Here is a 27,484-nt window from a genome sequence, read left to right on the forward strand (position 1 = left end):
TTGCCTAAGAAACTATCACAGAGGTTTGTGGCTTGGTGTAACACTCCGTTGTTGCAAGAGATTTAACAATGCCCTAGGTATGGTCTTTGCAGAATTCGTGGCCTGACTTTGACCCGCCATAGGTCAGCGACCTCACAAGGTACATCTTAATTTTGGATACTAAACGATCCGCTATTTACTTGTCTACAATTATGCAAAATTCGGCGGGTGGAGGGGTCAAATGGACTCCTCCCACCCCACCCGGGCGCGTGTTAAGCACACGGGAGGCAAGATCTGCCCGACATGTAGACGCGAAAAGTGGGTGAAATTGGCAAATGATTTTAGAAAATGATTTGGATAGGATCCCGAATGTCCTCAAATCCACTTTGGACTTCAAGGGCCCTAGATCTGATTGAACTTCCACCTCCGCCCCTAAAAAGTAGTTGGCACCGCTTCCGTCCATGGCACGAGGGCGAACCCGGAGAGGAGACCCTCACTGAAAAACAGTAGTTCTTCAGCGCATAGGCACTGCTGAGGTAGGTCTTCGGGAACAGGTCTCCCGGATAAAAGGCCTTCCGAACGTGGTCTTACAGGAGCTGATTCCGGAAACTGCACCTCTGCATCAAAGGCAGCACCATTCAGATGAAGAAATAGCTCAAGTAATAACCTTAGAGAAAGGAAAAACTGAATTGGAAGCGAATATTTGATGCCGGGCTTCTGCGCTAAATAATACGCGATAAGTACAGTTCCAACGCAGGATACGTGTCAGGCTGCTTAGAGGGAAGGCGTGAGTGTAAATATTAGGGTGAACGCGCTTGGGGTTCATTACAATCGTTGCAATCTTAGAGGGCCTGAAACGCGGTTGGATGCGGATGCGTATGTGCTAAAAAGGGGCCTTTATTGGCGTGCAGGGGACATCGACCAGCAACCTAACCTTTGAACTCAAGCCAATGCAGCCGAATAAAGGCTCCGCTCATTGCAGTTCCAACGGTGGAAGAGGTTGGGTGCAAGCAGCTGGCTGGAAAATGTTTGCGAGGGCGACGTTCCTTCCTACGCTGGCATACAATGTCTTCATGCAAAGGCTGTCTAGCAGAAGATGGTGGGACCGGGTGGATGATACTGTTATTCTTGGAGCCCTACCATTCCGCCACATGACTAAGCAGGTGAGACCATTGGGAACAATGTCCAGCATTAGATTTTACCTGGAGCAATATGTCAGAAAATTCTTAGCATTGGTTGAAAATTATGATGCATCAATAGTATTTTGGTGATATTTGGAATGAAAATAATCAACTCCATTTGCCTCATAGAAAATTGATGTTAGATGGTTCTGGCATACATGAGACCCAGTCTGCAAACCATGGCTGATGTTTTGGGTAGATAGAATCCTGCCTCAAAAGCAAATTAAAATGAAAGGCTTGATTTGGGATAATTTTTAACTCAAAACAGGATTTACCTTCAGATGTTACATCATGTGATGGTACCGGTGTTGTATGTTATAAAAGCCATAATCCCTTGAATAGCCCAATTTCATCATTTTTGCCCCCAAAATTATATAACATATGCTATAGCATGTGGTGTTGTAATGTAAGATGGTGCCAGTTTACTATAAAACTGGGAGTTGTGACCAACATCTGCTCCAACAAGGTCTTGCCAGAACCTGCCATGGTTCTGCGAGACTGGTGTAAATTTTAAGTTAAACATGATGGGTTATTGTTTTGTTCATACATGTCACAGGTGGCAAGCATGTCTTTAAGCTTTTCTATGTGTGAGATATGTTATCAAAGGCTTAATGCACCTTCAATTAGCCAATAAAACTTGCTGGCCTTGCATGCAAAGCATCAATTCACTGTGCTGGATGCTTACATGAAGGCTGTATAACATAGAGGATGTGTTCCAAGCACAGACCTTGCCATGCAAAATGGTCATAAATGTGCAAACAATCTGCTTAAAAAAGAATTTTCAGGGGCCATTTATGCTTATGATTTTTGTAGCAACACTAAATCCTTGAAAAATTGACTCATGCAAAATTGGTGGTGACTGCATACTAAACCTGGGCTCTGATTCATGGTACGCATGTGCTGAAATTGTTGCAGGACATGGCTGCTATACAGATATGTTCCATGGTAGGGTGTTTTTTGCAGTCTGGTTCCTGTCCCATTCTGCACATAAATTGTTCACTTTGTATGCTGTGAATATAAAAAACAGCTTATTTCTTTGCAAATGAGTAAGAAGGTAGTCATACTATCAGTGCTATACAAAAGGGCAATTTAGGAAATGGCACACTTCCCACCATATGTAAGATAACTTACAGCAGTCCTTTAGTGGTACCATCTCATTGAAAATAGCATGCCACATCATTTCCAGTCAGCATGTATAACTTATTTGATTTTACAGCTTGTTGAAGAAGAGCACATCAAAGCTGTTGTATCAATGAATGAAGACTATGAACTCAGGTTTCTGTCCAACATGCAAAAGGTAAGTTGTATTTTGTGATATCTTGTGTAATATCGTCCAGTGTCGGAGTAGAACAGCCTCCATAGTGAATGATATCAGAGACTGGGACAGTGACCCTCACATAGCTCTGGGCTAGCCAAACTTTCAAAAAGATGCATAGACTAGAGGTCTAAACTCATCCCTGTAACAATCATGTTCATTCTGTCCCTTTAAGGCTGCTTCCACACCACTAGCACTGCCAATCGAGAGAGAGAGAGAGAGAGAGAGAGAGAGAGAGAGAGAGAGAGAGAGAGAGAGAGAGAGAGAGAGGGAGAGAGGGAGAGAGAGAGAGAGAGAGAGAGAGAGAGAGAGAGAGAGAGAGAGAGGGAGAGGGAGAGGGAGAGGGAGAGGGAGAGGGGGGTACAGAAAAATGTGAAAATCTTATGGCTTACTGCTTAGACCTCATCAAAGCATGATCACTTTGTTTTAATATGCACACAGCCATGGCCTTATGGTCATAACAGTGTTGACATGCATTTACTGATAGACAACAGCAGTCATCTTCACACACGCGACTATTTCTCCAATTTATCGTTATAGGAAGATGCCAACATATAGGCAAAGATGGTGTGGTCTAGTTTGACCCTTCCGCTTATTCTGCTGATGCAGGCACATTGCCAGGGGGTGGAGGTCCGCGCGGGCGATGCCTTCCCTTTAGCCAAGAGGTTAACAGCGATTTCACAGGGATTTGATTTAAACTCGCGGGAATTCTGAAAATAGAAGACAAAAAATTTACACCCACTGTGAAAGACATTCTGACTGCACGCTTGTGCCAATGCATACCACCTACTGGTTCAGCATAGCAGGTAACATAACAAATCCAGTTGGTCTCTTTCTTCGTCAGCACGATTTTCGGCCTTAGCGAGAATTTATGCGAAACTTACCAATCTCACTACTCTGCTCTAAATTGATCGCAGGTGTGGTCTGTAACATCTAGGTCCTTTCTCCTGTTTGCTGGCCATAGAATGGTTGTCATCAGCTTATCACCGATAGCTGGCCTAACGCTACGTCAGACGAAATCGCGACATGCCATCGACTGCCTTGCACCTATCACGTGTTATCACTCTGCGCTTTGAAACGGAGATCTTCGCCGGGTGCTAGTGACATTTTTTAGCACACACTACAAGCATAGATTTGATGGCTTTGACTTTTTGACTGTTTGACTATTATAGCTATGTGACGTTGGTTGCCGACCGGCGACTGCGGCGCCCGTTGGTGGTATTTGCTGCAGCGTGCTGCTGATGCTCGCGGCAGGAGTGGGAGGAGCACGGCGTCGACTTCCTGCAGCTGAGCACCACCGACATTTTCGTGGCGCCGTGTCAGGAGAAGCTGCGTCTGGGCGTCGGCTTCATCCTCCAGCACCGCGCCGCCGGGCACACCGTCTACGTCCACTGCAAGGCCGGCCGCACGCGCAGCGCCACCCTGGTCGGCTGCTACCTAATGCAGGTGCGTATCCCGTCCACTCCGTCCTGGTCGGCTGCTACCTCATGCGGGTGCGTATCCCGCCCGCTCTGTCGTGGTCGGCTGCTGCCTCATGCAGGTGCGTATCCCGTCCACTCCGTCTTTGTGAGCTGCTGCCTCATGCAGGTGCGTATCCCGTCCACTCCGTCTTTGTGAGCTGCTGCCTCATGCAGGTGCGTATCCCGTCCACTCCGTCTTTGTGAGCTGCTGCCTCATGCAGGTGCGTATCCCGTCCACTCCGTCTTTGCGAGCTGCTGCCTCATGCAGGTGCGTATCCCGTCCACTCCGTCTTTGTGAGCTGCTGCCTCATGCAGGTGCGTACCCCGCCCGCTCTGTCGTGGTCGGCTGCTGCCTCAAGCAGGTGCGTATCCCGTCCACTCCGTCCTGGTCGGCCGCTACCTCATGCAGGTGCGTACCCCGTGCACTCCGTCCTGGTCGGCCGCTACCTCATGCAGTTACCCACTCCGCCCACTCCGTCGTGATCGGTCGCTTCCTCATACAGTTGCCCACTACGTTTCCTTACACGGTACGTCCACTCCGTCGCGGTCGGCTGATGCCTCATGCAGGTGCGTACCCCGTCTTCTCCGTCCTGGTTGGCTGCTACCTCATGCAGTTGCCCACTCCGTCCACTCCGTCCTTGTCGGCTGCTACCTCATGCGATTGCGAGCTCCTAGGTGGCTGTTCCCAGCCGTCGGGTATGTCCAGTTTGTCTCGCCTTGTGTTGCTGTTTTCATCTTGTGCGTTCCGTGAGCCAATTTTGCTGCAGTTGTACGATCAGTCTGGGTGGATTTCGTGGCCTGAACCACGCCTCGCAGTGCCTGCAATAAAGCTGCGGTTGGACCGCTACCGGCATGTTGTGCGGGCCGAGAACGTTATTGAATGTCCTAAACTTTCCACCCAGTTTTCGGTGTCTGTCCCCGATGTTTTTTTCGAAGTCAGGTCATCGGAATCCCCAGCCACCAGAGGCATGCATACGCCATGTACATGTCGACAGTTCTTGGGCCGTATAGCCGTTGGCAATGGCCATTGAGAACTGCGGCTTAGTGTATGTCATGTAGGCGCTGTTAGCCCACTGCATGCTCTGGGCTGCGGGCCGCCTTACTTTTGGCTCTCTTTGAAACATGGACAGCAGTGGTACTCACTGCTGCTCATGCTGTCCGCCGTCGAGCGCCGCTACACGCCTCCAGTGCGCCCGGCGTCCCTCCGTGGCTGCTGACAAGCGCCGTCGCCCGCAGCGACACCGCTGGAGCGCCGAGCGGGCCGTGGAGCACATCCGCGCGCACCGACCGCACGTGCTGCTCGGGCCCAAGCAGTGGAGCGCGCTGCACGAATTCGCTCGCTGGCAGCAGGACGGCGGCGCGGCCGGCTAGTGCGCGCGCGGCCAGGTGGCGGCCGATGCCCGGGCCCCGGCGCCCGGCCCGGCCTGGCTCGGCCTGGCTGCACTTCCGAGAGGAGGGGGCTTCTGGTCTGGCGGCGGCTTTGTTTAGCAAGAGGGCGCCGTTGTTTGATGTTTCGGGATAAAACGTATTCGGGACATGGTGCCGGTCGCGATGGGAACCGGGTCATATCTTGACAGGTTATGTCACATGTAGACTTTTTGGTCATAGTTATTTATAACTAATTTATTATTAGATTTACGAGTTGTCTCCTGTACCATGCTCAGGTTGAGAGGGATTGAACCCCCGGGAATGTACTAATACTCACCCCCATGACCAGTCAAGAGTTACTGTCTTTTTGCAATTTCATTGTAATCTTTAAATGTAGTTTTGACTTTTGTTGGGCACGCGACTTGCCTTTTTGGGCAACGTGGCACGGCCCGGCCAGAAATTTACTGAATGGGCATGTTACTGATCGTGCTTTGGCTGTTGCTAGACTCGTGATGTGTGTTATCGCGCCTGGTGAGGCAGTCCATAGCTGAATATGGGACGTGTTACTGTTGCTGGTTACAGAATACGTGACGTGGATCACGATGCTCGGCGCACTTAGTATTCCTCCCCACCGACGCTAGAGCGTTTTATTGTTGTTAAGCGTTATGCAACTTTTCATAAGAACAAGCCCAGTTGCCACCGCCGGTGTGAAGACATGTTCGCACCGTTAGCGCCCGATAGCCGCGTGGTTATAACGCATCGTTACTGTTTTAAACGATTTGAAGAATGCCAGGCTCCATGTGCAACCCTGCTGTTTATGTTCCGGCTGAATTTAGGTCTAAATTTAGCCCATGTTTAATGCTGACTCAGACCACGTTTGGGTTGTTTTGGTCCCAAGCGGTTTCCGATCCAGACGATAAAAGTCTGTGACATAAACACAGCCGATTTCAAAAATTTATTGCGCTGTTTTAGTAGCCTAGATTGTTTCTGTGTTGGCAACGAGGCAGGCGAGACCACATCGATTTTAGGTCCTGCAGGTCAAGTCGGTATGTTGGCTACGGGCGAACATTGAACTTGACTCAGCGGGAGACAATGTTCATATGCGTCGTTGTGCCGATGGGCGCCATTTATAGCCGTTTATAACAAGGAGGGACGGTTTTACCGCGCCTTTCAGTCTATTCTGCGTCTGCACGGGGTGGTTGCACCATTGTGTCGGGGCGTTGGCTCCCCGGGGCGCGCCGCCCCGCTAGCTGCGCGGCATCGGGCGGCGCGGGCCACGCCGTCACCCTTCAGCAGCTGCCCCGGGGCTGAACCCGCTCTGGCCTGGCAGCGGGACAGGCTGACCCGGGCTGAACCTGCTCTGGCCGGGCAGCGGGACCGGCTCTGCACACCGCCTCAGCGACTTTGGACGTCACCCGTCTCGTAGCCTGGTGTCACGTCCGTCCCGTGGCCTGACGTGTCACGTCCGTCCCGTGGCCTGGTGTCACGTCCGTCCCGTAGCCTGGTGTCACGTCCGTCCCGTGGCCTGACGTGTCACGTCCGTCCCGTGGCCTGACGTGTCACGTCCGTCCCGTGGCCTGGTGTCACGTCCGTCCCGTGGCCTGACGTGTCACGTCCGTCCCGTAGCCTGGTGTCACGTCCGTCCCGTGGCCTGACGTGTCACGTCCGTCCCGTGGCCTGGTGTCACGTCCGTCCCGTGGCCTGGTGTCACGTCCGTCCCGTGGCCTGGTGTCACGTCCGTCCCGTGGCCTGACGTGTCACGTCCGTCCCGTAGCCTGGTGTCACGTCCGTCCCGTGGCCTGACGTGTCACGTCCGTCCCGTGGCCTGACGTGTCACGTCCGTCCCGTGGCCTGACGTGTCACGTCCGTCCCGTGGCCTGACGTGTCACGTCCGTCCCGTGGCCTGGTGTCACATCCGTCCCGTGGCCTGACGTGTCACGTCCGTCCCGTAGCCTGGTGTCACGTCCGTCCCGTGGCCTGACGTGTCACGTCCGTCCCGTGGCCTGGTGTCACGTCCGTCCCGTGGCCTGGTGTCACGTCCGTCCCGTGGCCTGAGGTGTCACGTCCGTCCCGTAGCCTGGTGTCACGCCCGTCTCGTGACCTGATGTCACGTCCGTGTCGTGACCTGATGTCGCATCCATCCCGTGGCCTGGTGTTACGTCCGTCTCGTGGCCGGTGTTACATCCGTCTCGTGACCAGGACGCCAGCGGCCGGTCTCCCTATTCCGAGACTCGGCTCATTTGAGGCGGCTGGCGTGTCCTCCCACCGCCATGGCGAGGGAGGCAGCACTCTAAAATCGGTGTCCAAGCATGGGCACTGTCCGACTGCGTACGGGGCCGGACGGGGGACGGACAGTGTGGCGCGCTGTTGTCATGCACTCTCTTCTGTTAGGCGCGATGTGTACGGGTAGACGCGGTGAAGTAATGACGATGCCAGTGGACAGCCGGGTGGATTGTTACTTAGTTCAAGCCATGTGTCGGGTGGTGTGGATCTAGTAGTATGTAATTTATCGCATGTCGAGCTCGTTCCGGTGCATTGGTCTTCCTCTTTGTAATACATTTCGATACATTTATCGCTCGTGTTTACGTCAGTATAAGGCGTGGGGAAGCTACCCGGATTAACGTTATTCCATTGCTTAATTTTAGGCGGAAGCTTTGGCGCTTCGGATAGTGCGGTGTGGAAATGACTAATTTCGTTATTTTTTCTTCTGATTCTTGAAGCATGACACGCGCCCTACGCTTTGCTGGCCCACGTCAGCTGGCTCATGAAGATATAAATATTACGAGCTTGAGAATGATCCTCTCATAACGCGACTGCTGGGTGTAAAGTGAGATGAAAACAATTGTATTTGACCCTTAATGTGCTCAGGACGTTTATCGATAGCAGGTCCACTCTGAGACTGTGCATCTATCAGAAGTATGCCGCACACTCCTGGCTACACCCCGCAACTTGAATAAATTATAGTACGTGGTCCAGTGCTTCACGTGCACGTGGCGGATTGTATATTTTGCTTTAAACGAGTTCGAGATTGCACTCCAAGAGTACGGTATAGTGCTTAGTACATTCCTAAGCAAACATGTCGGACTTGCCATCGCCGGCTTTGCTTGTGTCTCCACCTTCTACCGCATCGGGCATATCTGCGAAGTTAGCGATTTCTTTAGCGCGATCTCTTCCTTTTTCACCGAAAACGTGTCAGACTGGAGCATTGCGTGACCTTCAAGGTCACGTCCAGGACGAGGAACTCCATGTTAAAGGAAGCTGCCGGTTGATTTCAGATTTGTAAACAGAGTAATCACTAGCGCATCGACTGGCATCTTTAACGATGTCCTGACCTTTCAAGGCCACCCTTCACGGTCAAGTGGCGCGAAAAACACTTCTCCTAAAGTTTGCCTTACTAGCGCACATTCAGGCTCAAAAGACGCGAAAACTGCTTATCACCCAAAAGTTAACGGCCGATTTCGGATTTTTCAAAATCAGAGTAGGTAAGTCCTGACCTCTTAAGGTCACTCTTAAACATCAAATGGTGGGAAATCCACTTAACCCAAAAGTATCTGGCCAGTGTCGGATTTTTAGGCATCAGAATCGTATTCGACGCATAATATATCGACTGCTAAGCTGTCCTGACCTCTCAAGGTCATCATCGAAGGTGAACTTCCAATCTCAAACGACTGAGAGACTCATCACGCGTAGTCGCCAGCCGATTTCAAATTTTAAGCATCAGAATATCCACCAAGGCGGAGCATTAACTCCAAATGAGGCTTACAGGACAGATAATTTCACACCCATCGAAAGTTACCGGACGATTTCGGATTCTTAACACGCGCCCGGGTGGTCTGTTAGATGCGCTCCGTTCGGGTGGGGGAGGGTAATTTGACCCTCCCCTGAGATATCAGGAACTAGAGAAGCTACAGACATCAAATTAATAGGGTGTGCTGGCTTATACGTGAATTCATCTAGACCAAAGTTTGAGGTTCCTAGGTCATGACATTCGGGTTAAGTAAGATTAAACAAGGTCGAATTCCAAGTTGGTCTGCAAAGTGTCCCCAGAACCTAGATACCTGTTCTAAGCAAGAGGTCACATGCGCATTCAAGGTTATCGACCGTGTTTGACCTTTCAAAGGTTACGGTGACAAAAATAATTGAGGAATACTTTAAGTTTTGCATTTGAACAAGCGACGTGGACTATGCTAGGCAGTATGCTCCCAAAAGCAAAACGTTGACCTGCGTCATTTCAGGTCAGTGACTTATGAGCTATGAGAAGTCCATGTAAGATGCTAATAAAGTTCCTGTTATCATTAAATTCGAAATGAGCAGCAAAAAGTAACCCACACAGCAAGTCCTAAAGCAATACAACAGGTTTGTTTTGACCCTGGCCTGCCCTTCATATCTGACCCTAGGTCAATTGGATTTGTTCATTCAATTGTTGTGTTGTCTAAGAAGGTATCTCAGAGATGTATGGCTATGTCTAATGCTCCATTGTTCCATAAAATTAAGCCACTCCCTAGAAATTGACTTAGCAGAACCCATGGCCTAACTTTGACCTGTCGCAGGTTAGCGACCTTACAAGGTACATCCAATTTTTTGGTATCACACGATCCGCTATTCAATTGCCTACAACTAGGCAAAATTTGGCGCGACTACACCGCGCTGTTCGGAAGCCACTCCGGAAAAGCCCTCGAGGGCGAGGGGTCATTTTGACCCCCACCCCACTTGAGCGCGTGACACGCGCTCAAGCATCAGACTTTTCACTAGCTCATGAACTGTTGTTCGTCAGAGTCCTTATCTCTCAAAGTCACCCTTAAAACTTCAAATCAAAGCTTTCTTGACCGAATTGCACGTTGGTGTTCAGGCCTTACCCGGACATAACGGCGAAATGTTAAGTTTGTTAAAAGCCGGCCGGCAACCTTTAGGAATCCTGGGCCTCCCAGCCATTTCAGCCTGTATTTGTCCTTGACGGATGACCTTGAGGACAGAATTTCATGGCAAACGCTAGTTCATTTGCTGAAGACGATTCTGGTGCCCAAGAATTCGAAATATAAAACTCTGATTCTTCCGTAATGTGAACCTCCCGGTCCTTTGAGCCTGAATTCGACTTCAAAGGCTAACCTTGACAGCTCAGAATTTTTCACGGACGCTAGTTTTTGGGCTGGTGATTATTCTGATATCTAAAAATTTGAAATCGGACGAAACTTTGGGCTATATGGAGTTCCCGACATTAGACCATGACAGCCAAGTGATATTGCTAAAACGCATGTCAGGTACGGTGTCCTCATCCCCTAATTTAACATCTGACGCCTTATCAGCGAAATCGAATCTCGTTGCTTAATGAAGCGCTAGCTTCACGGATATCATTCGGGCTGCGTCCCTCTGCCGATTCCGCTCCCAATGTGCCACCATTAGAAACGGGACCGCAGCCGTGCGCGCGAGCTACTATCCGTACTCAAAGAGTGGCGCAAGGTCACCTGAAGGCAATGCGCGGCTTATGACGCTGATTTTGCGTGCCTTAGCATGCATTTTGTTTCTTCGCTTGAAAATGTCGCTTTGCTGTTTGGAATCCTTGTATGGCGAATACGTTCCCATGCTGCAAAGGGTCCCGACTCTTGACTGACTATCGCACACTGACTGGTCCCGACTCCTGACTATCGCACACTGACTGGTCCTGTCAGCGACATGGCATGGCCCTTGTGACCTGTTCTGTGGTGCTCAGACATGTCAGAAGCCTCATCTGAGCTCAGGCCATGAGCCGGGAGGATGGCATGGCCCTTGTGACCTGCTCTGTGGTACTCGAGACATGTCAGAAGCCTCATCGTAGCTCCGGTCATGAGCCGGGAGGATGGCATGGCCCTTGTGACCTGTTCTGTGGTACTCGAGACATGTCAGAAGCCTCATCGTAGCTCCGGTCATGAGCCGGGAGGATGGCATGGCCCTTGTGACCTGTTCTGTGGTGCTCAGACATGTCAGAAGTCTCATCTTAGCTCCAGTCATGAGCCGGGAGGATGGCATGGCCCTTGTGACCTGCTCTGTGGTACTCGAGACATGTCAGAAGCCTCATTTTAGCTCCGGTCATGGGCCGGGAGGATGGCATGGCCCTTGTGACCTGTTCTGTGGTGCTCAGACATGTCAGAAGCCTCATCTGAGCTCCGGTCGTGGGCCGGGAGGCTCGCACCTCAGCCAAGAAAAATCACAGTGGGCCGACACCACACCTCCGAAAGGCAAGGGGAGGAGGCGGTTCCAATCCGGCTGGACCTAGGTTGACTTCAGTGTACCAAATGTCATACATTGCATGGTCAGCCTCGTGCGTTGGTACGGTTGTCGCTGGCTCAAACAAAACAGCATTAAGCTGGTGGCATCCGGCAGCGGTTTTATTGTTTTTTCAACTTACCAAAATTCATGGAACTAGTTCATTTCATGAAAGACATTCCGCGCCGGAATACGCCTAATGAACAACGAAAAGCAAACTCCAGAGTTTGAACTCCAAACTCTTTTGCTTTGTGCGCGTGATGGAACTGCAACAAAAGTTCAATCATACTTGGTACTCAAATCCATACTTGTGCCATGACGAACATGTACTTGATGTATCGATCGCGATCTTTGCATGATGGCACGGTGGCCTAACCAACGCCTGGGGACAGCGCAGGTGCCGATTCTACTGAAACGCAAACAATTCAGTGCCAGTTACTCGCTGAACAGCAATACCAAATCAGACTAGATCACTTACCCGAAGGTCAGCGAGATTTTGCCAGGAACCGTACACGGGTGAGGCCGTTCTATGGTGGACATCACGAAGCGAATCAGTAGTTTCCGCAACTATTTCATCTTTACGAAATGACGTTGACTCGCCTTCGCCGAAAAATTGGCGTTCTTTGGAATAGCGGATGTTGTGGGGCCGAACCGGCGTTGATGACTTTAAACTCCGATTACGGCGTAACAGCATCAGCGTCCCGTGTTCCGTCATTTATTGGTAGCACTGGCGTGGTGGTGCTGGGTCAGTCGGATCTGAGCGGCGCCTGGCCGAATCTGCCTGCGTGCAGAGCGGGACCATATACTGAAAACTCGCACCTGACTCACGTAGCTTGTGCTTGCCAATCAAACAGCTGCGCGTGCATCTAACGTTGCGGTGCGCCGCCGAGAAGTGAAATATCAGCAGCTAACATGGCGGTGTCGAAGTTAGATAAAACACCTTGTATACGCTATACACTGGTTCCGCTTGCTACAGCGCGTAATCCAGGACACTCAGCAGCTTCTTTTGCGGGCGCTCATAATCCATGAACAGAAAGGCGACATCTCACCGCTGAGGTGGCGACAGCACATGTGAAGACTAACAGCAAGCTAAACTGCCTCATGTTTGGACCAGATCACGAGTCCCATTACTGGGGATCCTGCGCACGCACACAAAACACAATGTCAACTCCATCACACACGCACAACACGGTTGAGAAATTCCCGCCGTGTTTGCCACTCCGCCCAGGCGCACGGTAAAGCTCCGGAGGACGCGGCCGCGCGGCGGGTGGGCGCCCGATGCCAGACGTGTCGTCCCCCGTCCCCCGGGCGCTCCGTTTGGCCCGTCGGTCAGGCTCGCCACCGGCCGGCTAGGCCTGCCACAGCATCTTGACGGCCTGCACCAGGCCCACGTCCGTGTAGTTGAAATAGAACAGGCCGCCCAGCATGAAGGCGGACAGGAAGTAGGTCAAGCCCACCGTCACCTTGGGCACCACGTTGCCGACGCGCTTGGGCCGCATGTAGTCGGCCACGATCGCCTCCATGCCCCTGGAGTGAACCACGAAACGCTGTCAGCCTGGCCGACGGCTTCGCACGCATGGGCAGCAGCCATGAGCCAATGTCACACAGAGTCTGGGGCCGGAAGGCCCCAAACAACACCTCATAGAGAAAGGCACCTACAAGCGGCGTAGCACAGAGCTAAAGCCTGCACGGAGGGAGGTAACAGGAAACTGACCAGTGACTGTGGACGACGACGGAGAGCGCGAGCGCGTAGTCCAGCGCCGGGCTGGGGAAGATGAAGGCGGCCGGCACCACGCCCAGCAGACCGACGGACAGCAGCCGCTCGGCGTTCCAGTGCTTCACGTGGTCCTCCTCGAGCTCGGTGGCGCGCAGTGGCCGGCCGGCCGTCAGCGGCCGCAGCACCGCCCGGCTGCTCAGCCACGGCGCCGCCACGCAAGCCGGCCCTGTGGCACCAGCCGGCAAGTCAGACCCCTGCTGGCTGAGTGAGTCGGTGCACATATGCCGGTCTGGTAGGGAGGTGCAAGCTAAGGCCTCTGGGTTGGACCAGACATTGGTTGCTTAAGCAATGATACACTGTTTTGTGGTAATCTCATGGGAGATGTGTTATAAGAGATTGTTTAAGACATCTTCTTTGCATCATGCGATGTAAAGTGCAGAAATGCATACATCTTATCGCTCACACCTGTTCCCCTTTGGATAGCAGCATGACACCTTTCCAAATCTGAATACATGCTGATTTTTTCTATGCACCTGTACTGTGAAATCAGACAAATGACACTGAAATGACAATACTGAAGCACTCCAGACGTGCCCACTCAATTCATTTCAACTAACTTCGGCTTGCAGACTTACTTTGCAAAGAATGCAACCTCCTGAACCCACACATAAGAGCCATGATGCAGAGGCCTGGTTGAAAAACCTGAAAAGACAGTATCACATTTATCAAAAGTGGCAATTGTCACAACACTTACATATTGAGAGACCCTTGTGTTCTGCCTAGCCAAACCCATGCATAACTACAAATCACTAGTAGTTTTAATTGCCTCTATAACACAATTACCATCCTATAAATTATGTGCATACAGTTTATGCAATGGGCGCAAAATGACCCAAGAAGTCGATGCGCCCTAAAATCCCAATCATCATCATCAGTTTATGCAGTTTCACAATGAAAGATAAAAATATTACAATGTTATGTACATTTCCCACCTTTATTCCCACCTAAAAAGATTCACAGACACATCCTTACAAGCATGGGTAACAATGGGTAACCCTCTAAAATTGGCTGGGGTGGGGAGCTTATCTGGAAAAGATGACCTATCTTGCCCACAAAAGCTTATTTCTGCCCAGATTTAGGTTACTTGAATTTGTGTCCTCAATGTAAAAACCTTTGAAATTTGTGGATGAAAAATTGTCCTCCAGCAAAGGAATGACTTCCCATTTCACATTAATGTGAGCCACTTTTGTTTGAAAATCTCAGAATGGGACGCTAGTCAGAGAAAACACATCGTAGAAAACCTTACAAATGGATCCGTTATCGCTGAACCTGTTGTATAACCACAACAGCCATGATTCCATGGCATATACACGTGCCCCTCACATTGGTCTTTCATACTGGTCTTGGTTAACCTGCTGAAACACTTGTGATATGCAACATGCGCATGGGCCTCTCCAATGATGGAGGGCCCTTTCAATTTCTGGACACCTGCGGAGGGTCCTTCGCTCTTGTCAGGGCCCAATCTGCTAACCTGTCCGAGCGCACTTGATCATTCGGGGGCCCCGCATTAGGTATTGGGTACTTACTACTTGAATGGAGGGCCCTATGCTCTTTTCAGGAGCCCCATGTCCTCCTGTGTGGGCCCTGTAAACAACCCACCCACCAGCATGGCTCCTGACGAGTGGAAGTACTATAAGTGGGAGTCTGTCTGCTATGGTGGCAATTTTGCATTGTTAATTTGGCAGCTACTCCAATGTCAAACCAACATGTGATGATGCAATCAAACAATGATGCATTAGTAGCATGTTAACTAAAAAGTGAATTTTGTTGTCTTGAGCAGTCTTGCACCTAAAAGTGTACCAATAATTAAAAGTGAGCTTATTTCATCATATCTGATGCTTGCTTCCATATCTTCATATGTGAAACATTTCATTTAAAGGAAGTGCTCCACAGTTGAATGGGGTTTCAAACTGAAACAATCATCTTGAAATTTTTCAGTGTAGTTCAGATTCCTGTCCTTCTGAAGACCTAAACCCTTCTAATATCTGAGCCTAATAGCCACTAAGATATGCAGACCTTTTCAGGGAGACTATTTGAAGGTCATTCAGGCATCCATGACACCATAACAGCCCAATCCAAATCCTCCTTTTCAGCTGGCCACCCAGCAATCAAGGCCAAGAAAATGATCATTGTACAGTTATTCATATCTGGTATTAATGAACACAATTTCCAGATACAATGGCCATCAACTGGCTCTCAGTCAATGTTGTGCAAGGTGTGATGATGCAATCAAGCAATGACATATTGAAGAGCATATTTACTAAACAGACAAATTATGCTACCTTGAGCAGCCCTTTCCCCTTAAAAAAACAGACATTATGTGAGCTAATATATGCATATCTAATGTTTGCATATCTAATGTTTCAATGTCAAAATCTTTCAGCCCTCATATCATGGTAAATAACATATATGTCATATAAAGATAGCCAGGGATGAGGGCACTGGAATATAACAAGCAGATGCTTTACTTGTACAGATGCATCTAGTTGAGCCCTAGCAACAAGGTGAAAAGGGAGAGCATTGAAAAAAGTCAGTGAAATGGAGCTGCTAGCCAAAATGCCTTCAATAGGCCATAAGAAGAACTGTAAACATACACAGTTTTCATGGAAACTAGCAATGCCATGCCTCCTGTCATGCTCGAATCACCTGCTCTACTGGTTGAAAGCCTGGTACTTTTGCCTTCTCACCAGTGACAAGGCCATGGACAAGCTTTGGGGTGCATGAATAAAAAGGAGGTGGATATCCATCCATCTAGAGTTTCTAATGTATGAAATTGGGCCCACATTGCCAAAACAGGATCTTCAGGCTAAGAAGTCATCTTATCCAAAAACTATAAGATGAAAAAGAGCTTCTTTGATTGAATCAGCCTTCTATGATCTCCTTTAAGCCCCTTCTGGGCAAAATTCTGGCTACACCACTGATGCTCCCTTCGAGATGAAATTCAGATAATTGAATATCATGTGGTTCTACAGCAGTGCTGCTGCTGCTCACTTGAAGATGAAATTCAGAAAATTGAACATCATTTAGTTCTACAGCAAGCTCACTTGATCTGCATTACAGAAAAGATGACGTATTCACCCGCTATCAATTAGACTGATATTAGATCACATGAAGTGCATCTGTCCGGTCACAACATGCCACTTTACGGCTGCCTTCAAATACCAATCTTGGTGTAATTTTCCGCTACTCTTCAGGACAAAAGATATCAGGAGAGGGAGTTAAATTCTGTGTACCTAGTCACTAGTATTCTGTCGTTCTCACACAAGAGGCACAAAACACACCTCAAGGCGAAAATCGGTATAAATCTCCTCGCGTAAAACGGAGAGAATCGTCGCACCTGCGCAGTTTTTGTCGTCACTGAATGTGCTTCCAGTTTTCATGGCAAAAAAAATGTGCTGGAGAGGCGAAGCGACCAGCCAGGTCGAAGAGGCCAGTCTTGAGCCCAGTCCTAATGCCAGCTCGAAAGGCCGTGGCCATTCTGGGACAGAGCACAATTCCCATTTTCCAGGGCTGTCTGCTGATCGCGCGCTGGCCGCGGTGAGTTCTGACTACAGTATGCCGTCTCATCCGCTGACTGAGCTCAATACCGCACATGGCTGCAATGATGCAGTCCGATCCAGATGCGATCCAGGATATTCCCAAGGTGGCGCTGGATTAGGGGTCATTATGCATGCCTTCGCGACTTTCAAATAGTCTGGTCAAGTTGACCGGTGTCGGGCTCAGAAACCATAGTTCTGATTCTTTCAAAGGGATGGGTTGTGAACTTCACTGAGTTTTCTGCAAAATGGCTATCCCAGTTCAAAATCGATACACGTGTGGCATGCTCCATTTAACGTGCGCTCTAATCCCAGAAACCCATCTAATGAAAAGGTTTGACTTAAAACTTTCAACACGGCGTCTGTGTTGATTATGGAACCCCCTGTGGCGATAGGGGACCTTTTTGCATGTAAGATGACGAAACAAAGACGAGCGCGGCTGACTGTATTCAAAACGTCAATGGTACCTCCCTGCGCCCCCCTCCCCCCCCCCCCCGCCTCTCCTCTCCCCCACTGCCGCGGTGCCGGCCGGTCCGGGCGGCAGTCAGCTGACCCCGCAGCCAGACTGGGCGGAGACGGCCCACACGTATCGGCCGGCCGACTCGGCGTACACACGGCACACTGCATCAATTAGGGTCTTTGCGTCGATCCGGACCCAACTGACCAGGTTAAAGGGCCTTCAGCGTCAGAGAGAGGATCAATGTATGATGCATCGCTTTAATGGCCTAGGAAAATGCTAAAGGACCCGCCCCGTACCGCCAGCTGGTAGGCACCCCACGCTGAGATGGAATGGCCCTTTAGACCCTGACCGGGAACGACAACGTTCAGTTTTTAATGTTCAGTACGGTGGATGGAAATTAGGTGGACAATAAACAGGTTAGCCCATATTTTCCCGAAGAAGTCCACTCTTTCATTGAACTGGATTGCGAAACAAACTGCATAGAACAGTTTTTGGGCTGCGCGCTCGCAATCTTAGGAGCAGGCCGTGACGCAGGCACGGGGCACAGAGGCACGTACCCTTCTTCTCCACCCTCGGGACCGACGAAAAAAGGCCTCATCAGAGATTTAAAGGGCTGGCGGAAAGTCGCATAGTGAGGGACCCGACCCGTAGAGGCGGACTCTCAAAGCCAGTCAGAGGGCCGCTTGCACAGGTTGGGACCCTCCTGAGTCGATAAGGACCTCTTTCTCGGTCAGGGACCGTCAGCACCGAATAGTAGGCTTTTTGTCAGTCTGGGCCTGAGGGCCCATTTCCTAAGAAGCGATGAGACCTGACCTCTGATAATGCCATATCTTGCGTTAGTTGGAGCCCTCTGACAATGAAAGGAGATATGGGAATTGCGACGAGAGCCCACAACTGGACAATGGAAGGGCCTTTTGTTGGTCAAAGGCCCCGCCACTGAACGGGGGGGGGGGGGGCAACCCATTTCAGCCAAGGGCCCTTTAAGCCGAACTGAAGTCGTCCGTCCCTGTGTCCGTCCCTGGCTTAGTTGACTACTGTGTCGTCTTCTGGTTTTTACTGGCCGTTTCAGTAAAGCTCTTGGCAGATAATTCACGTTGAGTTCACGAAATAAGCACTACCAAGCCGGAACAGTTTTGCCACACAGGCCGACAGGCTTCCAGTCACACAGGTCGAGCTGAAGAGAGAGGAGAGCACGCAGCGCCACCAACGGTCGGTGGCAAACTAACCCAACAAGCTGGCACGGCACCAGCTCTGGTTCGCTCACAGCATCCTCCTCACCGGAAGAAATGTGATTAACTAGTTTCTAACCGAACTTACAACGCTGACACAGAGTCGCTAACGAACTCAACTACCTGCCGGACACACAATCCAACGCACGCAATCTTACTCGGCCGCAGTCCTTGAACACAAACATCCAAAGTTACACCCGGCCTCACGGCGAATAATGGCGAGCCGGCATCATCCGTTTTCCACCACAGGTAACACACAGAGATGCGTGCTCGGTGCCATCAGCTCCTATATCTGTCTTTAGATCTGCTAACCTGGACGCGAAACTTCCACCGTCTCGCGTCCCGCTCCCAATGTTAGGCGTAGCACTCACACAACACGGTATGGTGCTCGCATCGCCTGGCGTGGCGCTCACATGGCTCAGCGCGCCACTCGCGCCATCCAGCACAGCGTACGGTGCCAGCATCCATGCCGCAGCGAACCACGGCGCAGCATCCACATCGTCATTGACACGCGCATGCACTTTCTTCAAATTACTGCCATGAACAAGCCGTTCCTTTCGGCAAAGTCTGGTCACTTAGTCCGGTCGCCTAACCTCAGTTATCACATACGGTCTATCAAAACCGTTCGAAAGTTTCCTGGATATACGACATTTCACTCCATACACTTTAAACCAAGGGTGTAGGACCAGGGGGACCAGGGGGACCATGCCGCCACTTTTCATGGGGGGGGGGGGCGGCAATGATAACTGTCCCTCTTCCTTCAGATTTAAGTTACGTCCAGCTTGCTGTTGTGCTACCTTAAATTTACGTGGCGATTTACCTAGTTCACCAGCCATCCTCCTCAAGGTGCGTGTCATTTTGTCACAACCGCATGGCCGACGCCTTGCATCCTACGGAGACAGCGACGCCGCTCGGCGAGGCTGCTGTTGCTAAGATGTACGAGCACGCATGTTCAAATCCATGTTATAATTTTTTCTCAGTAACCAATTCTGACTGAATGTTGAAAATTTAAAGACGAACATAAGCATGGGGCAACGAGCATGCTAATATTAATGTGGGACTCTTTCCATCTATAATCTACGTTCAGGGGTTCTCAACATCTCGGAAGAACATAAAAATCTGGAACTGGAGTCTATGTGGCACTTATAAGACCACCTGTGGTGACCAGGGATGTTGTGGCGTAAAGGAGGGTTCTCGTGTTGATCCGGGGCTAACTACGCGAGCCAGAAGGGCTCCCGCGTCAAGGAGGGTAACAATGTGATCTGATGTATCCCTCTAAGGGCTTCCGGATCGGCCAGGGAATCCCGCCCCGTGTCCCTAGAATAGCAGCCGGAAGGCACCCCACGATGGGATGGAATGACCCTTCGGCCCGTAACCGGGAACAGGGAACGCAACCGGGAACCCCTGGTGTTCTACTCAAGGGTCCCCTTGCCCGGAAGGAGATAAAATGAGTCTCATTGCCATTGAATAGAGCGGGTCGAAATTAGTTCCAAAACGCTGAAGGCCATCCAATGTTTGAGATCGTTCAGTCTGTCGTCAAATCGATAAGTGAAAGAGTTACATCAAAAGGTCTGAACATGCGCGCCTGCAGTTTCGGGAGCAAGGATAGCGGTGGTCTGGGTTACGGCTTCCGTAAAATCGAACGGTGTTGGCCACTGCAAGGGACACCAGGCGGCGGGCGCCGCGTTTATCTCGCCTGTGGACAGATAAACAGGCATAGCAACACGAAACACAGAGAATCTTTACTCTTTCAGTTCCACCGCCAGATTCCAGCACCACTTCGCGATGTTGTAAGGGTCAATTCGTTCTTATCATCAATCTAAAAATCGCACGGGTGGAATATACGCTCAGACTATCTTCTAAATGTAATATTTGATGTCCTAAAGCGTTCATAGGTACTTGTTTCAGAAGGGTCATCGTTTTTGTTCACCTGTCGGCCGCGGCTCAATGTTGCCACTAGGTCAACGCTGCGCGGCCGATGGAGACTGCAACGTCTGGCGTCGAGGTTTTTGTTTGCCAATATTTGCCAGCGCGCATGTTCAAAACTACGTCTCATAAGCTGTATGACGCATCGGTTTTGATTGCTTGTTAACCATTTACAGACAAAACATTGTATACCGAGCACCATGCCGTGTTATGTACATATTGCTCACCCATTTCGATTTACAATCCACCTTTGCGGGGGTCCTTCATATGTCTGTAGAAATCAGATGAAATATTTGACAAAGCTTCTACAGTTTATCGGTTTAGAAACAATTCACTGACCCAGCGTGAATTCAGAGAGCCTGTGATTTATTTCCGGTTGTATTCCAGGCATCCCAGGTCCAGGTGCAGTTATGTAAGGCGCGATTCTGGTAATACTGACCCAGAAATATGCAGTAAAGCAGCCATGCGATCAGTTCGCAGTCATGTGGTGGATTGCCAGGTCAGGACAATGACCGCCGACAGCGGACGGGAACAGGGCTCAGACAAGTCATATATGACAGAAGGGAATTAATTCTGTAACTTGGCTTTTTACAGGAGAAACTGCAGTTTTCTGGTATGTGTCACATCGTTTTTAGCAGTTAGTAACTGAAGCTTTTGAATTGTTCCCGCCTAACTGCTGCGACAAATCTTATGTGTTGAAAAGTGACGGGCGAAATCTACGCGCGTGAAAACTCTGGCGCGCAATGGGCCATCGACTCGCATGCAAAATTCTGGCCGGCGTATGTCCAGGTCGTACTTTAGCATCTATCCTGTGGAGCCGGTTGCCTCCTCAGTGACCCAGAATGCATACCCGCTCGTGGAACTTTGCCTCCCCAGGGAAAGCACCGCTGAAATGGACGAATAACAATGGGAAGCTGGATGGCCTTATTGCTGGATGCCTTAGACGGGTCGACAAGGCAATATTTCTCACACCAATGAGAAACTACTGTAGATGCATATCTAGCGAAGTATATCTAGGGAACAACTAGAGCTCATGACAATAAGTTATTTCCAAAATATATGTTGTGAAGTAAAAGCGGTCGATAACTTTTGTCTCCATCACCCCTTCCCGGTCACCGGGCTTGCTTCCCAGAACCTGCAGTATGTCATGAGTCTGCCCTCACCCGCACCTTTCGAAACGTTCATACGCCCATTTTCATGACTCTCTTATGCTTTTAATTTGACTCTATCTACCAATACTACGTTGCTCGTGTTCGGCATTGGTGGGCGCCGCCGGCTCTCAACCAACGACTGCCGAGCCTTCCCCCGATTCGTTGATAGCCCCTGCTCGAGGCCTCGCATGTACTCTCGATAGGTGCTGCACGCGACCTGATCAGTCTCATCAATGGCCTCTCTAGTCACGGGCTCACGTGGTTCTGTCCCATAGACAAGCCCGAATGGAGAGCAGCCAGTCGTCGAATGACAGGAAAAACGAAAAGCTGACACACAGATCCTGACCTTTTTGTCCCAATCGGTCTGGCTCGCATGCACCAAGAATGTGCATAGTGTGCGGTTGAAGCGTTCAGTTTGTCCATCCGTTCGACGGTGGTACGACGTGTATCAGATCTTTCTGATTTGCAGCGCCTCACAAAGCCTGCTCTTTGATTGTCCTTGAGCACATAAGTCATGTTGCAAACTACAAAGGTCAGCACGATGTTTGTCTTTTTCATGCTGTCCTCAGGCTCTAACACTGGGAACACAACACGTGTGTGTGTGCCCGGCCCAGTGACAGTTGGAGCACTATCGTGACAGCCTGTCAGGTTCCCAGCGTGTAGTCTTGATAGCGGCGGCGGCGGCGACCGGGGCGGCACACACAACCTGGCAGGTGAGTCCGCTGCTCCTGGCAGCTGCCGCGTGCCTGAGCCGGCCACAGAAGGCGAGCGGCCGACGACCGGGGCGTCTCTCGGCCCGCTGTGCTATTCATTCCGGTCAACCAGCCATAAGGATTCGGATATCCACTCCTTCACGCATCCGTGTCCCGTGTACACTAAAGATAGGGGTTGTGGAGTACGGTGAATAGCCTATTATCATGCCGTAGAAAGGGCCAAGCAAGAGAGTCAATATGTGTCTCTCGGCAGCCAGGACTCAAAAACAAACACGTAAATTACTAGGCAGTTCTACTTCACATTCATTTTGATTGCGTTCAAAAGTGATATTAAAGTACAAGATGCAATTCTTTGACAGAGCCGAGTATTCGGCTAGTTCGTGGTTTTCGATGACGGTTTTCCGACGGTTTTCCGACGGTTTTTACCGACGACGACGACGTGTGAATTGACGAAGATTTCGACGACTGTTCACGATAAGTAATCTATATTATCTGAAATGCTATCAGTACACATAAAACAAGCGCCCTATCATTTTCCAATCACGTATTCAGCTATGAGTTTCAATATGCTATCAGCAGCCCCTGACGCTGGTGTTGCCGCAAGTGTTTGCCACGACATATTCACGGCACTTGGCGCGGCTCCTGAGCACAGCCAGCCGAATGGTCTACTGAAGTTAAAAGACGTGACAAGGGACAAATATGTTCCTGTAATTCAAGATATATTTGACAAATTGTTATGCCAGTAGTCCGACCAACTCGGCCAACGTCGACGCAGAACCAAAAATGTGGTCCTCAGCTAGACCTGTTCGGCATCATGTCGTGAACGGCTACCATGAGAACAGATGTTTCGTCAAGTCGTCATTTCGGATGTGGTGCGCATCCTTTTGCTTAACTTTGATTCGCCTCCTTTTTTGCTGAAAGTCGTTGCGCATACCAAGTGGGTACTACGATGGCATTCGACGCACAACGGCCATCGTGATCTGAGTTCACCTTGTGCAGGTTAAGCTTCATGTGGTTCATTACTTTGATTTGTTGGCAGCGCAGTTAGACCCATGCACGTCATTTTACCCGTGGAGGTCAGACGTCTGCGTGTGCTTGGCGACGGTGCTCAGTTCCGCATATGCATGTCCGGGGGGCGTCCTGTGAAATCTTATGAACCTCGGCCGGAATCGTTGAAGGTCCCTTCGGCAGTACAGTTAGGCCTTGGAGCTACTCATAGCTTAGTGGCATATCAGCTAAGAGCGCCTAATTTTACATTGAAGTCAGCCAAGTCTGTGGCAGTGTAATTACCCCGCGGTGGGTGATATTTGGCGTTTGAGAAATTACACGGCGTGCTTACACCATGACGGGGGCTCAAAGCTTTCTGCTACTCTATTCTAACGCTTAGTTGAGTCGGAGCATGCTTATTCGTACCTAAAACACCTTGACGTGCGGCTCCTATTAATGCAGAAAAGGCAGAATATGCCACAGGAACACAACAGTATTGGTCAGATAACACTTCTTTGCCGCGGAACCGAGGTCAACCGCTGATATTTGGGCATCAGGCTGTAGAATGTGTGTTGTCTGTGTTGAGATGTAAATGTGACAGCGTTCGACATTCTGTGTGAAGCTATCTGTTGCGAAGCTATGCAATGAGCTGAGTGCGTCACGCAGAACCCAGCCATAGCATAGCATCTTTAGCGACCTCGTCCAAATTGAAGTAGCCAGGGTTACGTTGCTTGGTTGGATGTGTTTCAGCCCGTGTTCTGGCGCAAACAGGCTAGCGTCCGAAAATTTTCATTAAAATGACTTGTATTGACTCAAATTGTAACTTTACTATACTAAACTACAAGACTGAACTATAACATGACTCCAAATTGTAAGATACACCAGAGATATGATATATCTGAATGGATCACGACGGACTGGATCACAGTACATGTTACACAGGAATGAGATATAACATCCCATGCATAACAAACTCCTTAACGTTAGATCTTCATCGTTAGATCATGACCTGATTCGGTAGCAAATCTGGAGCGTACGGGGGTTAGCATAAACATGAACAAAACTCATCGTTTGGCGTCATGTCTACCAAAACGATCGGAACATTTTACTACGGAACCTTTTTTGTTTCGTCATCATGTACCTTTTCGAATTTGGCGTGATGGGACTAAGTGCTAAGGTACTGCAAACGTGAAATGGTAAGTATGTAAGTGATGATGAGATACAGACGGTTTCGGGGAGAAATTTACCGGCTATTTTGATGAACATGCTAGCGTCAGAATTGGTAAAATATCAGATAGGTCTAATAATATTAGCGTGAGGGGGGGGGGGGGCTATTAAGACGCAGAGTTGCTAGACTACTAAAACATTAGCGAGATTCGTAACCATTGACGGCCACAATGGTGGTGACATCCGTCTCTAGAGCCGATGCATTAGCGTTTTACAATGTTGTGAAGGCACAGTGATAGTGTTGTCGGCCTTGGCTCCGCAGACTGTACTGTCCCCTGTAGACCGGCGCGACTGCCCTTACTCAGGGCTCGAGCCGAGCTCTAGCCGAAGTCGCCGAAAGGCTGACAGAGCAGCCACAGTCCGGAGCTGGTCACCTCGACAGAGCAGCCACAGTTCGGAGCTGCTCGCCTCGACACCAAGTCCAGGCCGACACCGCTCTTATCGTCCTCTATCGGCCATTGCGTCATGCGTATGCATATGCGTCATGGAACAGGCTACGATAAAATGTATTCTGATTGGGGTATTAAGCCTAAAAGCAGACGTAATCTCTGGACGACTTTAAGACAGACAGGTAAGATGGTAAGAGGGGCTAATACTCAAGACTGTCTCGAATGATCCGGTACTACAGCTGGAATGCTTGGTGGTGGAACTCTGCCGCTGGCATAGAACATGGCTACGAATGGTCATGACTATAAACTGAAACCAGCGCGGAGCACACGCCATGACTTGCTGTTGTGTCGCGGAAGTGACGTTGCCTATACAAACGCTGAACAACCTGTTCGTCCTGCTCGCCGCATCCCGCTGTGACAATGCGTGGCCCGGTCCCATCCACCTCGTATTTACACAGAGTGGCGGCTGCCGTGTGCTGAGCTGGTCTGACTGTCACCATGACGTCATGCCCGCGCCCCTGACTGCGGCGGCCGGTTCATGTCCGCGCCCCTGACTGCGGTGGCCGGTTCATGCCCGCGACCCTGACTGCGGTGGCCGGTTCATGCCTGCAACCCTGGCTGCAATGTCCGGTTCATGCCGGCGCCCCTGAACTGCGATCTGTGCCCACACCGCTGACTGTGATGTCCGGTCCCCTGCAGGCGTGATATTCCAGGAAAGCCCGTGAGCTCCGTATGAAGTCTGCACTGCTGTTGCTACTGGCGGCGACAGCCGTCTCGACCGCGGCTGTGCCCGCAGCCCGTCCCCAGCCTGACCTGGCCACCGTGCCCAGCATCATCGACGACCTGGTGGCGCTGCTCATGTCGGTTGTGGAGCACATCTTCGAGTGGATCATCGCACACCTGCTACCGCATGCACCGGCGCCGACGGAGCGGGCCCGGCTGCTCCTGGCGCTGCGCCAGCAGGCGCCGCAGCTGCTCGTTCGGCTGCAGGCGGCGCTGGGCGTCAGCCGTCCCCAGCTAGCCGCGCTGCTGCGCGACGCCCAGCGGGCGCTGCAGGCCGGCGCGCCGCCCCAGCCCCAGCTGCTGGGCGCGCTCGCCCCGCTCATGGCCCAGGCCGTGGTCGCCTGAGCTGACTGCTGAGCTGCCCGGCGCAACTGTGCTCTGGCGCCGGGGCGACTGCGCTCTGGCGCCGGGGCGACTGCGCTCTAGCGCCGGGGCGGCTGCGCTCTGGCGCCGGGGCGGCTGCGCGCTGGCGCCGGAGCGGCTGCGCTCTGGCGCCGGGGCGGCTGCGCACGGGCGCCGGGGCGGCTGCACTCGGGCGCCGGGGCGGCTGCGCTCTGGCGCCGGGGCGGCTGCGCACGGGCGCCGGGGCGGCTGCACTCGGGCGCCGGGGCGGCTGCGCTCTGGCGCCGGGGCGGCTGCAGGGCCCATCCTGTATCTCCACAGACGGCCACGCTCTGCTGTCATGGCTCTCAAAATTATCGAATGTTTGGCCAGGGTTTGGTTTATTTGTTGATGTAGTTGGATCACGACGTGAAGTGGAATCACCACGAGTGGCAAATACACTGGCAGCAGAATGGCCCGTCGTATCATTGCCGCGCCGGAAGGCATGACATGCGGTTTTCTTCGCTGGGTGGTCGGGTGTATGCCTGTACATAATATACACCTACCTACTGAGTTGATGGCAGTTGACATTGAAGTCAGAAGAGCATGCACGTTTAGTAAATACTGCGAATGTAAAGTACTACGGCTCGCACACGATGTGGGCTTAATTTGGTGCGCCTCACCATCTGTCCGAGTATGCGGATAGCAACACCTGACTGGTCTGAAGTACCGGACTGCCCTGTGTAACCGCACAGAACGTCGCTCGATGATGAGCCGGCTCACGTGGACATGACCATCGGTCTGATGACCCGTGACTGGTGACACAGCCAGCGGGCTGATGACCCGTGACTGGTGACACAGCCGTCGGTCTGATGACCCGTGACTGGTGACACAGCCAGCGGGCTGATGACCCGTGACCGGTGACACGGCCACTAGGCTGATGATCCGTGACCTGTGACACCGCCACTGGGCTGATGATCCGTGACCTGTGACACCGCCACTGGGCTGATGATCCGTGACCTGTGACACCGCCACCGGGCTGATGACCCGTGTTTTGTGAGCGTGGCCACCGGGCTGCTGACAAGCGTGATGTGGAAACAGCTGACACTGAATTAATACTGACGTGAACTGACGACCTTTGACCCGCAAACCCTAGGCGGCCGAACTTAGGGCGGCGGGTCTGGTGCAGTTCCCTTGGTTACATTGCCAACACATGCAAATCTTGCCATGGAAAACACAATGGCACAATGTTGCCTCCATGAGAGTGTTATAAGCCCCGTTGCCGAAAGGCCTCCCAACGAAAATGGCATCAATATAGTCATCTGCCCTCATAACTTATCATTCAAGGCACATCATAAATCGGTTCCACAGAACATTTATGTTTCGTTAACCCGATTAGTGTCACTGATGACCCGCACTCTGTGCGGACAGCGAGCGAACTA

General features: G+C 51.1%; 2 protein-coding genes across 6 annotated transcripts; one reads left to right on the plus strand and one right to left on the minus strand.

The window, feature by feature from the left end:
* The first annotated feature begins 548 nt into the window (after positions 1-548).
* On the plus strand, positions 549-7,875 carry PTPMT1 (protein tyrosine phosphatase, mitochondrial 1). Of its 3 annotated transcripts, none has more exons than XM_037216806.1 (5): positions 549-638; positions 962-1,142; positions 2,377-2,457; positions 3,730-3,921; positions 5,172-7,875. In XM_037216806.1, exons 2-5 carry the CDS (start codon positions 1,005-1,007, stop codon positions 5,304-5,306), a joined length of 546 nt encoding a protein of 181 aa, XP_037072701.1. In that variant the 5' UTR covers positions 549-638; positions 962-1,004; the 3' UTR covers positions 5,307-7,875. The 3 variants fall into 3 exon arrangements, with proteins under 3 accessions (XP_037072701.1, XP_037072702.1, XP_037072700.1); XM_037216807.1 differs by lacking the exon at positions 549-638 and adding an exon at positions 728-766; XM_037216805.1 differs by lacking the exon at positions 549-638 and having other exon boundaries at positions 773-1,142.
* A 4,363-nt stretch (positions 7,876-12,238) lies between these two features.
* Positions 12,239-16,619, minus strand: SdhD (succinate dehydrogenase, subunit D). 3 transcript variants are annotated; one of them, XM_037217032.1, is made up of 4 exons: positions 16,554-16,619; positions 13,896-13,962; positions 13,258-13,486; positions 12,239-13,070 (listed from the first exon to the last, which is right to left on the minus strand). In XM_037217032.1, the coding sequence occupies exons 2-4, from the start codon at positions 13,936-13,938 to the stop codon at positions 12,893-12,895; spliced, it is 450 nt and encodes a 149-aa protein (XP_037072927.1). In that variant the 5' UTR covers positions 13,939-13,962; positions 16,554-16,619; the 3' UTR covers positions 12,239-12,892. The 3 variants fall into 3 exon arrangements, with proteins under 3 accessions (XP_037072927.1, XP_037072928.1, XP_037072926.1); XM_037217033.1 differs by lacking the exon at positions 16,554-16,619 and adding an exon at positions 16,399-16,529; XM_037217031.1 differs by lacking the exon at positions 16,554-16,619 and adding an exon at positions 15,967-16,328.
* Positions 16,620-27,484: the final 10,865 nt, after the last annotated feature.

The sequence above is a fragment of the Pollicipes pollicipes genome, unplaced genomic scaffold (genome assembly GCF_011947565.3).
Source record: "Pollicipes pollicipes isolate AB1234 unplaced genomic scaffold, Ppol_2.1 Scaffold_4002;HRSCAF=4701_pilon_pilon_pilon, whole genome shotgun sequence".
In the NCBI taxonomy this organism is placed as follows: domain Eukaryota; kingdom Metazoa; phylum Arthropoda; class Thecostraca; order Pollicipedomorpha; family Pollicipedidae; genus Pollicipes; species Pollicipes pollicipes.